Below are 19410 nucleotides of genomic sequence, written 5' to 3' on the forward strand. Positions count from 1 at the left end.
TTTACAAAAAATGAAATTTATTAACTTTTGTTATGATTGATCCATAGATGACTGATTCTAATAAGTTTTTCTTTCTTTCGAACATATAGTCTTTCAAGATCCGTTACAAAAATCAATATTTGATTTACACAATCACCTAATTACATGATTTCTATTGTGGTAATTGCAACAAAGTTCCTTGTCCACTGGGCAAATAAACCACATTCCGCGCTTTTGACATTTGATAGGCAATATCTTCAGCAGCTTCTAGACGTCTCAACTCGACTAAAGCTTCTCCAGATTCTCCAAAAGCTTTTGCTAAAAGGGAAGCAGCCTGTGTGTCACCTTCAGCTGTGATAACAGTTGCTTTTTTATGTTGTTCAGCCTATAATAATAAATAGCAAGTATTAAAAACAAAAATTTATGTGTTTTTTACATTTTTACTTATGAGACACCTTAATGTTGAACTAATTAAAAATGAAAAATTAAATAGTTAGGTAAAATTTATTAAAAATTTTACACATTTATTTATTTAAAAAAAAAGAAAAGGTTTTTAGACATTAATTAAATAAAAAAAAATTTTTTAAAAAGAAATTTTTTTATATCACTAAACAATCCAATGGGCAGCAAATAAAAACATTTTTAATTCACAAACTTATAATATTATGAGCAAACACATTATAGTAGAGATGTAGCACGTTTGTTAATTAAAAAGGTAAAAATAACAGAACATTATTATTTAACTAAATGAACTTTTTGAATGTAAAATATATGAAGATTTAAATAAAATAATTTATTTCCTTTGTTAGTGTACTAAAATTTAATTAGATTTAAATGATTCTTATTTTTTTTCAATCAAAACTTTGCCTCAGGCGGGTTAGCTAAACAGAATATATTTTTGTTAACAAAGGTTTGAAAGGTGACTAGTGCTTAGTTAATAAATCAAATTAAAACAAAAAAAATACTGAAATAGCATGGTAACAAACTTTTTCAGCTTATTTTAAGATATTAAGGAATTTGTATATTTTTTCTCGCTTTTGAAGAAAATAAAGTTATTTCCTCAAAAATTACAATATTTTGTAAAATCATGCACACACTGCTATAATTTTTCTATATCTTTAATCAAGTGATATAAGTAAAAACAAATTTTAAATAAAGAACAAAAAATATTAAAAATAAGAGTTTAATATAACTGAAATGTTATATTAAACTCTTATTTATTAAGATTATTATTTAAGACTTCTGTTTATGAACTTAATAATTTCAAATTAGGAGTGCACTGTGCAACACAAAAAATTATCCCCCTCTTTTATTATAATAGCTATTTAAACATTTAAGAAATATATAATTTTTCGCTTTATAGATGCATAAAATACATCAACTACATCAACTTTTTAATAGATCACTTAAAACTTCATAACTAATCAACTAACATAGAAATTCTCATCTAATCAAACACTTTTTGTTGTATATAGGAATTTTGTAATTGCACCTTCAGTTTTTGATTTTATCAAATATTAAACAATGACTTTTATGGCATTTTTATGTAATTTTGCAAATAATGAACATATGATACATCACTGCAATTTAAGCTTTTAAATTTCGTAATAAATCAGAAAAAAACGCATGATGCTATCAAGTCAGCAGTTTTTAGATATCCTAAGAGATTACATTATACATTACACAGGCAATCCCTGCATAATTTGTTTTAATCAAGTATTTTAAATTTAATTCATAACTCTTAGAATAATGTAAAAATAAATATAGATGTTTAGGATTCCAAAAATTCACTGAGGAAATTGAGGTGCCCTCCCTTAAAAGCTAAAAAACAGCACATTGCAACACAGCTTAGTCACCTGCATTTTAGAAGCAAATTTAATCATTATCTGTGCATAAGAACTAAATTCTATCACAGATACAATACATACTTTTTCTACTAAGAATCTTGCACGTTCTGCTTCTTGCTGTGCAACTTGCTTCATCTCAACAGCCATGGTGAATTCTTTACTAAATGTCAAATGAGTCTAAAAAATAATAATATAGCAAATTAAAGCATATTTCAATGGCATTTAATCAGGAAATAAGTGACCTAATTATGAAAAACTTACAATTGAAATGTCGTCAAGTATGAGACCGAATTGAGAGCCTCTATCTGTCAGCTCTTCAGACACTTTTTGTGATACCAACTCTCTCTGAGTTATCATTTCACTAGCATCAAACTGAGCCTTAAAAAAAAAAATAAAAAAATACTATTATATCAAAGAAAATTTATAAAGATTAGAATTTAAATATGCTGTTGAAGTAAAGGTGTTGAAATACAGGAATTTTTTAAAATTGGTTTCCAATTTTGCATAACTTACATGAACTACCTACAAAATCTCTTTTTTTTTCTTCTTAAGGATTGTTTGCTTAAAATATTGCCTTCCTCAATATTAAAGGCAGTTTAGTAAAAGACAGGTTACTCAATAAAGATATTTTAGATTTAAAAAAAAAGAAAAGAAAAGACATGACTAATTTCCGAACCACTTGATTTTCATTAGAAGACATCATTTATTTAAAGTTTTCATCTACTAGAATCTGCATAGAATTTGACTATGATGAAACATATACTAATTTGTACACAGGAGCTATTCTTATCCAAATCGGTAAAAAAAAGTGTTTCCAAGATGAATCAAACTTAATTTTAAGAAAAAAGCATTGCACAAGAGAAACATTGAATAACTCAAAAAGGGAAAAACATCTATTGTTTAGCAACCATTAGAACTGGGTGATACATGGATGCATTGGAAAATATTGATGTTGTGCAATTATCGCCTATCGCTTGGATTATTGTTTTTTTTTTGTTCACAAGCATATAATTGCCTGAATCAATCAAGCTTTCAGAAAGTGCAAGAATTCAAAGTCACCCAATATCAAATGCAAAACATTAACATAACGAAACAGCGCGAGGCTAGAGTGACAATACATTGCGATGCAAAAATCTTAACAGCGCCATTGCATTTGTTTTCAAAAAAAAACTTCTGTAGAATGGATTCTCTTACTGTTATATATTGCTAGTAACTGAACAAAGGTTAATTTTGATTAAATATGAAAATAAGAGCAAAAGTTAATGTAAAAAAAAGTTAAAAGTCAGTTAAGATTTTTTATTATATAATTTTGAATCTTTATTCTGATTAAAATATTAAAAAAAAAAAAAAAANAAAAAAAAAAAAAAAAAACATATTGGCCGAAATTTTGACTCGATATCAGTCATTCATCCAAATTGACGCCCACAGTATTACTGGTGTACATTTTACAAAACATTCCATTTTATTGAACATACAACAAACCCTATAAATGACATAAACATCAAAACAGATATAAATATTATTAAATTACTTACAACTACAGCTTTCAAAACTTCATTAGTGATAGACGGTAAAACTCTTTCATCATAATCATTACCAAGGGTCATATAAATTTTAGGTAACTCGGTAGCAACTGGACGAAACAGAATTCTCAAGGTAATATTTACATTCTGCAGATCTGTAAGGATAACTTATGTTGATCAGAGAGTTACTAGGCTAAGTGATGGGAAAAGTACAACATTCCTTTACTATGAAATAACCTGGATAGTTTAAGTCTTAATTTTTTTTTCTTATAAATAAAATTTTTAAAAATGGAAAGAAAAAAAAACATTTAATTACAATAGATCAATAAATAAATAAAGAGTTTTAATCTTACTTTATCTATTGACCCAACAAATTATGCAATTCATGTGACTTTTTACTATAAAAATAATAAATATATCTAAGTTATGAAAGATTAGAAAAAAATCTTGCGTTTTGAGATTTTTGTTAGAGCATAGTTTATTATGTTAATTTTTTGGTTACGCACAAGCATGAGATAGCAATAAGAAAATCACGTTTAAAACTGTTTTGCTGGCAGCATATAGAAAATATAAGATATAATACTAACTTAATGTCACCAATAAGGAAATTCAGATAACAGATCAATAGGCTAAAAATATAGCAATTAAAAATTACCAAACAATCATGGTATGAGGAAATGTTAACAACATTAAAGTTTCTTTTGCATAAGACATTACGAGATAAACCAATTAATATAAATGTGAAAGATGTACATGGCAAAACTTAACAAATAGAAACCTCAGATTGACCTTTTAAAATATTATTTAGAAATTTTGAAAATTCCAAATGGCCGACATTTGACCTCAATTACCTTTAATTTGAAGATTTATAGTTTATTTTTAATGGTTGTGCACATTTTAAGAAGTGTACGAGAAAATGTTTTTCGTCAGTATTTTGTTTTTATTTTTTTTGTTACCATTCGCAGAAATATCAGATAATAGTGAAAAATAAATAGGTAAAAAGAAAAATTATTTTTTATTAATTGAAAAATAGCTGTACATAATTTATGTCCTTTAATCATTTTTTTTATCTAATTCATAAGATTTCAAATTAAGAGTCCAGTTACACACAAAAAGAAAATTAATTTTCCTTGAAGTACAGTTCTTTTTAAAGCACAATCAATAAACTGATTAAATGTTTTCACAGATGTTTTAAATGGTTATTTTAAAACACAAAGTTTACTAATTTAGGAAATCATAAATCTGAAAACCGGTTTACCAATCTATCATTTACACAACATTTAAAAATATGCATACATTTTAACCAAGTGCAATTAGCATCCAATAACCAATACTAATAAAACGAACCAAGGCAAATCTGTCGCAAAAGAATCTAATTTATTCCCAGCCTAGTTTGTCAATAACAGTTATATGCCATTCAATATCGTCCACCATTCTCACTTGGGATTTCCAAAAATCTAAATCTCTGACATGACCCTTACAAAGTTTCTAACAATCTTTTTAAAAAATTCCCATTTACTAATATGTGCGATTAATATTCTATTTCGTTCAAAAAATAATTTTCATGCACAAGAAAGTGCAGATTTTTGCAAGAGTCAACGATAACTTAAAGTTTAAATGAACCATAAAAACATGAAAAGCCTGGTACAAATATTGCGAATAAGTTTCAACAAAGAAATTTTTTATCCTGTGAATCGCCTAAGTGGCATATTCTTAATTTTAGCATGATACCAAAGACATCTTAATACAATACAGAATCTTTTAAATGGTATCCAAAAACATACAAAAAATTTTGCCCAGCATTTTGAACTAGAATGATTGAGGCAATATGTAGAAATTCCAATCATGCTTGAAGTTGAGTAGAATGAATTTTTTTCACCCCATGTGTTGAGAGAAAACTTATATTTCTTTTTTAATAAGATCTTCAGAAGATTTCCTTAAAGCTCCTTCGAGATTTTTCGTTTTGATTTATGAGGGTCAACATGAGATATCAAAGACAGTAGGGAAATTATAAGAAAAAATCACTGCTATGCTTAGTTATAAAAATAAAATAAAGAGAGTGAAGTTAAAATACAAATTTCTTATTAGAATTCTAAAACAGATGAAATACAGATATTTTTCAATTAAATATTAAAGTAGTAATATAAATAAGCTGTAACGAATCATTTTTAAGCAATCCAGGAAATTTAGACATCCAGGATAGCAATGGTCCCCAGAATTCTGGATAATAGGTTATCTACTGTATAATAGCTTTTTTTTAAATGTTGTATAATAGCTTTTCAATTAGCTTATTTTTATTAATAATAGTGTTAATATTTTCATGCTGCTACTTACACTGCACTTTCAGAAGTGCATGTTTTAATTTTTGCAGTTGTGTTACAGTTTTAAAACAATTTCCTTTGTACAGTACATAGAAAAGGATCTACAAATATGTAAACTTTTTACGAACTGGGAGTTTTTATTTTTATCTCAAATTTAACTAAATATTGGGCACTAACAATGAGTTTTTAAGCAACCGTGGTAACTGGAATTTAAAAGCTCGGTTTAAAAATATATCAGTGAGTTTTAAATGTTTTTATTAAATGTACTAATAATATTCTTACTAATAGTACTCTGGCAGTTATGTCTTTTAGGGAAGTTTCAGCACATCGATTTTAAAAATCTTTTGAAATCAATCACTACATTTTATTGTATTCACTATTTTTTTAGTATAATTTTACACACTATGTCAAAAGTATATTAGACAACTCAATTTGGTCTCTTTTTTCTCTTGATGCAGTGTTTTCNGATTTTAAAAATCTTTTGAAATCAATCACTACATTTTATTGTATTCACTATTTTTTTAGTATAATTTTACACACTATGTCAAAAGTATATTAGACAACTCAATTTGGTCTCTTTTTCTCTTGATGTAATTGAAAATTATATTTAGCAGAAATAAAATTCTGCAAAATAAGTTCATTCTTTTATAAATGTCTTTAATATTACACCTTAGAAACAAATAGAAAATATAAAAACAAAATGTCATCAAATGAAATATGCATAAAAGTCTGCAACATAAAAAAAAAAAAAACAATTTCACCAAATATAAAAATAATAACTATAATCAAGTAAAGAATAATATTCATTCAGATTTTTTCTAAAAAAAGCACACACCTTTGCTACCAGTAATAACAGGAATATTCCGAGGTCTGGATCGAATATCAAAAATAATAGGTCTCTGAACCCATGGAATGAGAAAATGGGTACCTTCTCCAATAACATTAGGTTTGACTCCAGCAAATCTATCAAATATAACTGCACGATGACCACCATCCACTGTTGAAATAAATATAACTTGTCAATATAATAAAAAAATCAAATCAACGGACATCAAAAATTTAGAGTTGAAACATATATAATGCTTTTACAGAACTATAATATTTACAATTCAATATTTCCTTTGGGACATACAGCTTTTTAATACCAAATTGGTGTCTTTTAACTGAAATATATTTCACATAACTGAATTTAGTGAGTATTCAGGAATTTAGGTAATATAGCAAGAGCAAACATTTCCAGCTAAAAATTCACTTGGATGGTGCAAAATTCATAGAAAATTTACGTTTTTCAGCTGTAAATAAAAAATTGCTAGTGAGAATTTCTAGTTTGAAAATTAAGAACATAAAAATTAAATTATGACATTTTGATATTCAACTCTATATGTACCTATATCAGGGATGGCGAACCAATGGCACGCGACACAATATTTTGGGCACGCCGCCGATCACAATTGTTATTGCACTATGAAATGTTATTACACAAATGTTATTACGCTATGAAGCACATGTAACAATTAAATTAAAATTCACAAAACACAAACAAATTAATAAACAATTATTAATAAAAAAATTAACAATTAATGCTAAAAAAAACAATTAATAACCATAAAAAACAAGCTGACTATAAATAACTAGCAAAAAAAGAAATCAACAGTCCTGCTTAAACTAATATCTTACAACCTACAGGGTAACAAAAAAGTATAAGGATCACTTTTGTGGCTATCTACCACTAAAGTTTTAAAACCTTTTTACATATATAGCTTACTGATCTACAGCTCTGCTATTAGACTTTCAATTCCAATACTATTTCATAAAATCACAAAAATGCCTTTGAAGAAATTTGACAAAAAGCTAATTGGTCAAGTACAAGCATTTTTAGAACTTCGCTGGAGCTACAGGATTATACAAACCCATTTTAAAAAGAAAGATATTGCGATTTCACTCAGCCATATCAGTCGCATCAAGAATTCAAAACTCGGATCCATGCAAAATACTGCAAAACCAAAAAGAAGTGGACGGAAAAGCAAATTGAAGAAATCAGATTTGCAGAAGCTTGATAAGATGACATCAAAACCGGATCCACCAACACAGGCAAGCATGGCTAAAGCTCTTAACGTGAGTCAGCAAGTTGTAAGCTTTCAACTAAAACAAAAGTTGAAGAAAAAATGCCATAAAAAACCTAAATGTCATCATTTAAGTGAGAGATCGGTGCAGATTAGGAGACGACGTTCATGGCCCTTCTACAAGCTCCTCCGTAAGGAAAGATGGCGAAAGTTCATTATAACTGATGGCGCTTGGATCTATCTATCTGATACCAATGCTAAAATGAAGTTCAATATTTTAGTCGCGGGCAGAACAGGCGAGACTTGACACCATCAACCACGGTGCCTCATCCCAAAGGCGTAATGGTTTGGATGGGCATATCCGCCCATGGCGTGACCGAACCTCGGTTTGTGAAACCTGGGGCCAAAATAAATTCTGAGTATTGTATGCAGAAGATATTAAAGCCATTTCTTAAGGATGATTACTGCAGATTGTACCCTAATGGTGATGCTGTGCTCCATCGGGACTCTGCCCCATCGCATGCATCTAAGGTCACCCAGAAATTCCTAACAGATCAGCAAGTGCAATTCCTGAGACCAGAACAATGGATTCCAAACAGTCCTGATGCTGCACCATCGCATGCATCTAAGGTCACCCAGAAATTCCTAACAGATCAGCAAGTGCAATTCCTGAGACCAGAACAATGGATTCCAAATAGTCCTGATGCTGCACCATGCGACTATGTCCTGTGGGGACATCTGAAAAACAAACTGAATAAGCGAAGAATTTCTACATTGAGAGGCCTTCAAAGAGCTATTAGAGAAGAGGTGAAGAAAATCCCCCAGTAAATCATTTTGCGGGCTTTAAAATCCTGGCCGAAGCGTTGTAGACAAATCTATTACGCCGGAGGTCGACATATTGAGAAGCATCGCTGAATTCATGTAATAAATTTTGGAAATATAAACATTCAAAAATGATCCCTATATTTTTTTGTTACCCTGTAATATAAGTTATTTGTCATCTAATCTGCAACAACAGAAGTCCCACTGATGTTGCTTTAAGTTGAATTACGCCTATAACTGAGACATTGCAAAATGTGTTTTTTTTTCAATGTAAATAAAGAGTTTTGAGTTGATAGTATTTAGTGTTACTATTTTCCCAATAATCATTAAGTCAAAATTATTTGACGGCACGTTTGTGACTTCCTTAAACAATTTTTTAGAAAAAATGGCACGTTGGTGTAATAAAGGTTCGCCACCCCTGACCTATATAAAGCAAATGATCTATTACTAATATATTGTCCTTTTAAAACAACAATATTTTAATATCAATGATAACTCTTAAATTACTATATATACTATAATATAAATTACTATATATACTATATGCATACTATATTAACTACTATAATACACCTTATTAATATACAGATAAACCATCTTAATGACAAAAGTAAAAAAGATTATAAAAAAAAATATAAGCAATTTTAACCCATTTTTGACCAAAAGTGCATAAATGCACAATTTCATGAAATTTTTTTTTTTTTATTAAAATTGTGATGTATATTTTTCTACTAGTTTCATGTCTTAAGAAGACATTTCTAAGATATTAATATTGCTATAGGAGCAAAGAGCTTCTAGAGAAATTTTCAAAGTATGCTAATTTTTAAATTTATTGTATTTAAGTTAAAAAGATTATTGACAATTTTGAATTTTTAGAAATGTAAAATTATTCCACTTGAAATTGATCATGTTTTTATGATTGTTTAAGGTTGAAAGTTCTGTTGTTGTTCAATTACGTCGCACTAGAGCTGTACAATAGGCTGTTGGCAACAGTCTGGGAAACATCCCTGAGGATGATCCAAAGACATGCCATCACAATTTTGATCCTCTGCAGAAGGGATGGCACCCTCGCTTCGGTAGCCCGACGGCCTGCAAGCGAAGTCGAGAACTTTACAATAGAACAGTTTAACGAGGACCAATACCGCACACCCTCAGTCCCTACGCAGACTAATCCAAGTGGCCACCCACCCGCACACTGACCGCAGCCAGTGATGCTCGACTTCGGTGAACAGCTGGGAACCGTGTCTTAACGATCAGTCCACTGCGGGACATGAAAGTTCTGTAAATAAAGTAAAAAATAAAACAAATGTCATAATGTGTAAAATTAATTGATTTGTATTTTGATTCAGTCAATGACACATACAGACACAAAATTTTATTTGCTAAATAAAGTATTATATTTAATGCAAATATTTTTTTTTTGTCTCAATGAATGTAATTTAAGGGTATTTAAATATAAACATCACATTTTTATGAAATTTCTATATAAGGACTAAAATGTATTAAATAATGGTAAAATTTAAAATTCATGTATTGTATTCATATTTACCAGTATAGAGTGCTGAATTTACAACACCTCCAGCAATAGCTAGTCCCAATCCCAACCTTCCAATATTATTGAATAACTGAGCAGCCATCTTGCAAATCTAAAGAAATTAAGTTGCATGATAAACAAAATTAATGAGGGAAAAAATTCCGTTCTGAGTATGTACACCAAGTATTTTAACAGTAAAATCTGATACTTCTAAATTTCTACGTAGCTTCAAATATCAAAACCTCATCATCATATTTGGCAGATATATATAAAATACACGAATGCAATCTATGGAAAATGTATCACCAAAACCGAAAATTTTTTCTAATAAAGAAAAAAAAAACTGTCCTAATTCCTATATTAGGGGTGATTGTGAGTCCAAGTCAAAATTCCGGAAAATTTCTTGAGTTANTTAAAAAAAAAAAAAAAACAGTTTAAATTTAAAAAAAATTTAAACAAGATTTTTTTTACTTTTTCTCAATATTTCTAATCTTAAACTAAACTAAACTCAGTGGTGCGACAACCCATAGAGGGCCAAGGCCTACTGTGCCCATCTCAGTTTTCATGACCTTGGGCTTCGGGGTGCAGGAGCAAATGTTCCGGTTAGGTGGTCAGCCGAGCGCGGATCTGTAATCAATTTTCTTTTTCCGGAGCACAATCAGCCCTGCTATATACTAGGGGTGCACAACCTGCTGCCCGAGGACCATATACGGCCCGTCAACTGTTGATGTGTGGCTCGCGAGAGCTTCTAAATGCAATTAAAAAAGTTTATTTTGATTTGATTTTTATTTAAACATCATAAATTTTCTTTAATTAAAACATTTAATTCAAATTTATATAACTCTATAATATATGTATATCTTTTGCATATCTTTTCAGAATTTATATCATCCCCAATATTTATTTATTTATGTATATACAGTAGGGAACTGATTATCCGGAATGATTGGGACCATCGCTATTCCGGATAACTGATTTTTCCGGTTTTCTGAATCACCACAAAAAGCCGTTTTTCATTGTTAAACCCAACAAAAAAAAATTTTTTTTTTGGAAATAATCTTAAAAAGAAGAAAAAACAATGAAGGAATACACTAATGATTATTTCCAAAATGATGGTAAGGTAAACATCTTTCAAAAAAGGAAGAAAAATCCTAAAATCTTATGAGGAAAATTTTTTTTTTAAAATGGCGGGAAAATTTATCGAATTTTTTTCTGGCTTTTTGGTTTTCCGATTTCCGGATAACGGTTATGTACTGTATATATATTTGGTTAATTAAACATTGTGAAAAATTGAAAATGTTTTTTTTTTTTTTTTAATTAAGTTCAAATAATTCGAAGTATATAATTTTCTGCAAATATGTTAAGTTGACTGATAAAAAAATTTAGAGCTTAGAACACTAATGTATATAAAAATTATCATATTTGCTGCTAACATGACTAAATATGCGTGCGGCCCTTCGTTAATCTACCCGTTGCGCAAGCGGCTCAAAAAGTTTGGGCACCGCTACTATATACTACTGCGCAGAGTCAATTTGGCAAAGATTCGTATTATAATTTTTCTCTCATCTGCGAGCAGCCACATTTTAACCAGACCAAGATTATATCACTGCATTTGACTTTCCTGCATCAGGAATTAATATTTTATGTTTTTTTTTAAACTTCATAAAAAAATCTGCTTTTCTAAAGAAAGTTTGTCTTTTTCAAATTCTTGAGAACAAAAAATAAGTTTTCATGCTTTCTCCCTATCTACACAATTCAAAATCAAATTCACACGATTAGAAATCACAAATCAAGATTCTTTCACATGATTTAAAATCATACATTGCAATTCATATCTAAGAAATTTAAAATCATGTTTCACATTTTCATTGTCTTATATGTATCAAATATTGATTTCCCTATTCGTGTGATTTGAAAACCAATATTATGATTCTTGTTCAAGTGACTTAGAAATTATACAACAGAATAAGTATTCACACTCTTTTAAAATCAAACATCGAGAGTCATATTTACTCAATTTAAATAAAAATCTTGACTCAATCACATTCTGTGGATAAATGCTTCAGACATACACTTTTCTCTTTCTCCAATTTTTAGTATTTTTTCAAACATTTAAAAAAATTTCTTGCACATAACATTTTTAAGATATCAACTTTCAGCATTTTTAGTTTTTTTTTTACCAAACTCAAACCCTTTGTTATGAATCAATATAGAGTTTTATAACGATTAAAACATTTTGAAAAAAATTTACGATTTTCACAAAAACTTCCTCAAAATGATGTCGCTAAGAGAAAATTGAAACTGGTTGCAAGAGTTAACCAATAGCTTTCAGAAAATTTTTTAATTGAGATTTTGCATTTGCAGAAAGTTTTTCATTTTATCTCAAGTCTGGTATTTGGCATGACAGCCCGAATACCAAGGCCTTCTGCAGAAGATTCCTCCAGGATAACAAATTTTTTTTTCCATCTAGATTGCCAATCTTTTATCCCTATTACTTAAAAATCACCATAAAAAAAACATGAAATACTACAGACCTAAATATTATGATCAAAATGCTGATTGATTAAGATGTAAACAGGTACTACGTAAAAAAAAAAAAACTATCCCATAGACTAATTAAAATAATAAAGTCAAATTCCATGTACTCTTAAAAGAAACAAGTTGATCCCATGGACAGACTTTCAATTAACTCTAAAGAATACAACATTTACTCAACTTTTGTCACTGCTTCATACATCTATGGAAATGAGATTCCCAGTAAATTTTAAAAATAAGTAAAATATAATCATATTAAATTAGAGATAAACAAAATAAAGTCAAATATGTATCAATTGTATATGTATCATATGTATGGTATTGGCCAGAATTATACATTTTTAACAAACATTAGATTTCAACAACTACCATCAGATGAAGTCAGAAGAGTTAAGTATACGAATTTGAATATTTTATGACAATTTTAGCTTGTAAGCAGAAATAATGTCCATAAGTTAAACCATAACAATTACTATCGCAAACAATTTTAGAAATGAACATGGTTAATGGACCTTACTAAAGATTTTTAGGTAAACAAGTATAATGGTAATAAGTATTTAAAATAACTTAGAAAGTCTTTACTTTGAAATCGGGAAGCAACTGTGAATTCTATAAAAAAAAATAATAATTTTGTAAAAATTTGGCATAACACATAAAAGAGGGGAGAAATAAAATAAAACAGTTGATTTTATGTAATTCTAGTACGAGCTCCGCCGGTATTACATAACTGCTCACAGAGCTTATTCTCCAAACAAATCTCGAAGTTTAAATTTAGCATAAAAGGTAATAAATAATGTAACGCATTATAAGAATAAAAGATTTTTATTTTGTTAAAATAAAAGATAAAATTACCAATTATATGCAACCACACTTGCCGAAATGATGAAACTGTACTGCTTTTTGTTCACTTCATTTCTTTGATGACGGCATTTTTTTTACATTATTATTTTGATTCATATTTAAATATTTAACCATTAAGGTGACTATAGCTTCTGAATTAATTAAGAAATTTTTATTTGAAGAAGTATTTCTTTTTATCGTTTCAGAAGGAAAATAAAAATATGATTAGAAAAATAACTATAACTGTCTTTCTGAAGAGGGGAGGGGGAATAAAAAGCAAAAACAAAAGTTTTAAGTGGTGTTTTGACGAACGACGAATTCATGAATTATTTTTATTTAATTTTAAAAGACAGCTTATTTAAAGATTCTAATACTGTCTCGTAAAATGTCGCTTTTTTATACAAAAGAACTTTTTACAAACTTTAATTCTTAGAGTGCTCATTTTTTATTTAAACTTTTAAAAAAAATTTTATGACTACTATGGCAGCTTCTATTTCATACTTTTCCGCTGTCTACTTTCTTGTTTTATTACCTTTCATTCGTAAGTATTAAATGTGTTTCATTAAAATTTTCGTCATATTACAATCAAATAAGGAGGAAATGTTTTTCCAAAAAATAGATTTTTTTTTCCTCGTCGTTATGAAACAAAGTTAATTATTTAATGATATTTTTTAAAATAATTTATGATTTATTCCACTTAATTTAAAATTTAGTTCACAAGTGATTTTAACCATCTTTACAGATGTAGTAATGGTAGATTTAAATCTCCAAACTAGTTCAAAATACTACCTTTGTCCTGTTAACATTTTGAATAAGAAATAAACTGATTACTCAGTCAATTTTATTTTACAAAACTGATTGACACTACGAGATTATAAAGATTTCTAATCGAGATTATAAAGTCTTCGAACTTTTGTTCTCTTTGAATTTTGATTATAGGCAACGAAAGTATTTATGTGTACAGCTGGTATGCATAATGTAAATAAAGATCAGTTGCCTGTCTACAATAATTTTTGCCTAACAGTAAAGGTTATGAAAAAGGAAAACTACATCATTTGCTAAACATCTTTTTTGAATTATAGTAAAAATATTAGTATAAATAATTTGAATTAATTTTTATTTGTAGTGACACTGGACCTGCCAACTTTCTTTTCACATTATTTTCAAACGTTTAATCTATTTTTTTTTATTTATATTATTATTCTTCAAAACACACAATGATTATAACTTTGGTCCTACATCCACTGAAATCTATAAATCTGTCTGTCAATTTAAATAAAAATTTCCTAGTAAGAAGCTAAAAGTATTGCAACTTCTGGTTATAGCTGCAAATTTTGGGATGATTTCCATATCTTGATCTGTGGTAGAATAACACAAGTTTTACCAACTCAAAGAGTATTAATGTGTAGCCATGCTCCAGCAAACCTCTACTTTTTTAAAAATTTCCTGTTTAAACTCCATTTGGCACCTTAGCATTTGTAGTTGAGGTGGTGGCTGTAGTTGAATACGAAAATATCCCCTAGATTTTCAATTAGCTCTTAAAATAAATAGTTATCATAATAAGAGAAAGTCTTGAATGTCTAAATTTTTTTTTAAGTTTGCAGCAGCCTTATTGGTTAGAAATCAAAATTTCTAATAAGATTAGAAGGTAATTAAATTGAAATATAAATGAAAATGGGACAAAATGAACATGAATGCAATGCAGAACTTAATCTGGGACCCCTGAGGCAGAATTTTTTCAGGCTTTCTGTGACATACCTCTAATAATAATCTTTCTGCAAGATACTTTTAAAAATAACAAATATACATGTGACTAAATTAAAGTAACAGAAGCATTAAAAATTCAAAAAAAAAAAATAATAAATAATAATAATTCTTTTTGGAAGAAGTAAAATAATTTTTTAATTAAATGTGCAATTTTTTTTTAATTCTAATATTATAGGTGATGTTCTCGCATTTTGTAGGGGGAAAACACACTAATTATTTCCTCTTTCGTATTTTGTAAATCATTATCACATTCAAAAAATAATTTTAAAAATCATGAAATCCGTAGCAGTAACTACCGGAGAGAAAAAGATAGACGACGATACCATTCGAATCGGATGATGAAAAGGGCTACTAAATGCGTGGTTTCATTTCAAGATTCAGTTGTTGTAATAAATAATATCGTAATAAAAATATTGGATTTTAAAAACTATGTGGAAATCAACAGTAATAATGACTGTATTAAAAAATTTCGAACGAAAATTTCTGCAGAAAAGTAAACCAAATTTTTTTACTTCATTACTCTTTATTTTTCATTATTATCAGAGGAGAATAGAAGAATCACAAGCATTTTTTTCTTTCCGATGCACGAGAAAGACATCTTTTGAATATAAGGCTGAAGAAAAGATAAAAATCATTCGAAAATTTCTGCAGAAAAAAAAAACATTTTTTTTTCCAAAAGATAAATTTTTCTGCAAGAACTCGATAACGTTCTGCGACTAAGTCGCCGTCTCACCACGATTCTGCCATGGGGTCTAGGACACCTTGCATGCATTCATATAGGTGCTTTTCTGTGAACTGTTTAACACAACATGAGTGTTATTTGTGTCTTGCAGCCCCATTTAAAAATAAAATATGTAAATACAAGATCTAAAATCAGTTTTAATACATGAAAAGTTAGATTTTTGAAATTGTTTTTTTGCCAGATTTTTATTTAAGAGTTAATTCTTTTCTGTGTGCAAAACACCCACGCAATTCTAGGGGTTATTGTAATAAACCCAAACAAATTCAATTTTAGTTATTCACAAATTGCTTAATTAGCCTAAAGGTATAATTACTGATTGTAGTAAGTCTAATAAATATTGAACTCATTAATTACTAAAAGACTTTTCCAATCACCCTGATGCATTGCAAATTGCTGGTGACATTTGCACTGTATTAATTTTTTAATTAGTTCAAAATACTTTAATTTACAGCAATACGTATTTGACCGGGTGTTTCATTGTGTAGATATAATTTTCACTAATATAGAATTAATTTTATTTCAGCTTTCATTTTTGCTGATTTTTATTGTATCTCTTATATTTATTAATAATGTACTCAAAATTTTGCAGATGCCACTATAACTTCAAAAAATTCCAGTCGCTATTCATGTTATAGTTGTGATGAAGATTGTGAAAAGGTTTCAACTTGTGATAATGCTATTATGGTAAGTCTAAAAATAAGGTATTTTATTCATAATATCTTACTATTAATGAAAACCTAATGCCATTATCAGACACAGCCAATGAGAAAACATCTTATGGGATTAGCTAAACTGATAAGCTAGAACATTTCTCTATGTTGAAACACGAAATGATTTTGTGAATCTGAGCAAAATTTTTGTTTGTAGAGCTGTGGCTAAATAATGTCCATTTTTATTCTATTATATGTGTTTTATTCGGGTGATTTACTATTAGTGAAAATGTAACAGGAATGATAATTGAGTTTTTTCACTAAGTTTTTTCACTTTGGTTCATCAGCATAAAATAAATATAAGTTTTAACCATATTTTCCTATGACATGTTTTTTTTATCCTTAATTTATATTTATCCTTAATTTTTGATTATTATTTCAAATTAGACTTAAACAACTTACAAGTTAAACTTACTTACATTTATTAAACTTTGGTTTATAAAAAAAATCTAGTGAAGATATGTAAACAAAACAAACCAGTGAAAATGTTTATGGATTAATAATATAATATCCTATAGTTACTGGTTCTGTTATTAATTTTTTTTATATCTATCCCTGTTTTAATTTAGAGATTAGTTTTTGTTAGATCTGTAACCAGCATTTTTAATTTAAATTTCTTCTAGATTGACATTAATTTTTGTTATGCTTTTCCGTGTTTCTTTTTAACATAAAAATAATCTTTCTGTTCAATTTCTCTAATTTGTTTGAAATATATATAAAATAAATACAAAAATATGCATTTTTTGAACTGAGAATTGAAGAAGTAAATGATTAGTTACTGTAATTAATAATTTATTATAAGAGGTTTTCAAATATATTGCATTCTTAATAATTTTTTAAAATCATGTGAGAAATTGACTTAATAATATACTGAGAAAATAACTGTTATTCTTTCTGTTCTATTCTTCAATAACTGTTATTGTNAAGATATGTAAACAAAACAAACCATTGAAAATGTTTATGGATTAATAATATAATATCCTATAGTTACTGGTTCTGTTATAAAAAATTTTTATTTCTATCCCTGTTTTAAGTTAAATTTCTTCTAGATTGACATTAATTTTTGTTATGCTTTTCCGTGTTTCTTTTTAACAAAAAAATAGTCTTTCTGTTCAATTTCTCTAATTTGTTTGAAATATGGATAAAATAAATAAAAAAATATGCATTTTTTAAACTGAGAATTGAAGAGGTAAATGATTAGTTACTCTAATTAATAATTTATTATAAGAGGTTTTCAAATATATTGCAATCATGTGGGAAAAATCATGTGGGAAATTGACTTAATAATATACTGAGAAAATGCCTGTTATTCTTTCTGTTCTATTCTTCAATAACTGTTATTGTAATCCCTTCTTAAATAAAAGTGTATTTATATGTATATATATTTATGACAGTTGTTTGTATAGTGACGAAAGTGATAATTTAAAAAAAAAAAATTATAATTTTCTTACAGTGCTTTAGTTTTTCTGTGGGAGATATTAATGGTTATCGAGGTTTGCAGAAAGGCTGCCTGGATTCCAAAGATGCTATGTATTTTATTTGTAAAACAACAGAGTTTACCTCTAACAAACCCAATAAGGCTCAGTACAGTGGACTTTGCTGTCAGGGAGACTTTTGCAATAATGGATCTTTTCCTGTCTTAATGCCATTAATGCCCTCTTGTGAGTCATTTTTTGTGATTATTTTTCAACATTTTGTCTATACATGAATTTTAATTGTAGAATTAATTATTTTGATTCTTTTCCATTTTGTAGAAGCAAGTGAATTCAACTATTTTATTTATTTATTATTTTTCAGAATATTGTCACTTAAAAATAATAAAAAGTGCTGTTGAATTCTTTGCACCAAAGACTGTGGCATTGGCAAAAATTATCCATATATATGTATTTATAAATTGAATTAAAATTTGGAAGAAAATGATAATGTTAATATTTTGTGCCGTTAGACGTTTATTTTCATTGTGGGAAAGAAAGAAATAAGATTACATTTATGCTTTTAAAAAAAATTATTGAAGAATTTTAGTTTAAAAATTTTTGTGTATGAAAATGTATCCTTGGAAAGAAATTCCTCTGCTGCATTTCAAAATGAAATGGTCATACAATTTGGCTCTTTTAATTTTTTTAACTAATAAAAGATGTGTCACTTTCAAAGTATTAAAATTTTTCATATTTTTTTTTAGAAAGATATATCTGTCTTTTAAAAATCTAACTTAGTGAAAATACTTCGGTTCTATTTCTTTTAAGTAATCAATAACCATTATGACATGTTTTCATTCTTTTGTTGTTTACTTTGTTTTTGTTTTTTTTTTAATTTTTACTGTCATTTTGTCTTTATAATTTCTCAATTTTTTTTTTACAGCTTCTGAAGAAGAGTCCAATCCAATTGTTACTATCTTAGTATCCATTGTGGGTGGTGTAATTGCATTATGTATGGTTATGTGGGGCATAATAATCATTTTAAGACATTGTGGCAAGAGACGAATGATATCCCTTGTTAATCATAATGATATAGAGTCCTTTTATCATGATGACCTGAGAGCAACTGCAGCTGGGGACAATACACTCAAGGTAAGCATTCAAATTTTTCGAATTGAAACTTATTGCTCTTATAAATTCAATGATATATTTTAAAATAATATTAAAGAAATTTTTTTTTTGGCTTCTTTAATTTCATTTGTTGATGGTCTTTTTGTGAGAAAATTTTTTTTTTTACTTTCCCTATACCAGC

At 28.0% G+C, this 19410-nt stretch overlaps 2 protein-coding genes across 5 annotated transcripts in view; one reads left to right on the top strand and one right to left on the bottom strand.

The window, feature by feature from the left end:
• LOC107436901 (prohibitin l(2)37Cc) lies at window positions 1-13730 on the bottom strand. Of its 4 annotated transcripts, none has more exons than XM_071180617.1 (8): window positions 13477-13530; window positions 13207-13233; window positions 10105-10201; window positions 6506-6667; window positions 3362-3504; window positions 2088-2204; window positions 1908-2003; window positions 1-364 (listed from the first exon to the last, which is right to left on the bottom strand). In XM_071180617.1, exons 3-8 carry the CDS (start codon window positions 10190-10192, stop codon window positions 152-154), a joined length of 819 nt encoding a protein of 272 aa, XP_071036718.1. In that variant the 5' UTR covers window positions 10193-10201; window positions 13207-13233; window positions 13477-13530; the 3' UTR covers window positions 1-151. The 4 variants fall into 4 exon arrangements, with proteins under 4 accessions (XP_071036718.1, XP_071036717.1, XP_042898823.1 ...); XM_071180616.1 differs by having other exon boundaries at window positions 13348-13504; XM_043042889.2 differs by lacking the exon at window positions 13207-13233 and having other exon boundaries at window positions 13477-13730.
• Window positions 13718-19410, top strand: part of LOC107436899 (type I BMP receptor saxophone) — a 22234-nt gene continuing 16541 nt past the window's right edge. The window contains exons 1-4 of the mRNA XM_043042888.2: window positions 13718-14005; window positions 16563-16657; window positions 18137-18344; window positions 19042-19250. Of these exons, the coding sequence (XP_042898822.1) occupies window positions 13936-14005; window positions 16563-16657; window positions 18137-18344; window positions 19042-19250 (582 nt within the window). The 5' untranslated portion in view covers window positions 13718-13935. The remainder of the gene's footprint in view (window positions 14006-16562; window positions 16658-18136; window positions 18345-19041; window positions 19251-19410) is intronic.

Source organism: Parasteatoda tepidariorum, chromosome 5, assembly GCF_043381705.1.
Source record: "Parasteatoda tepidariorum isolate YZ-2023 chromosome 5, CAS_Ptep_4.0, whole genome shotgun sequence".
Lineage (NCBI taxonomy): Eukaryota > Metazoa > Arthropoda > Arachnida > Araneae > Theridiidae > Parasteatoda > Parasteatoda tepidariorum.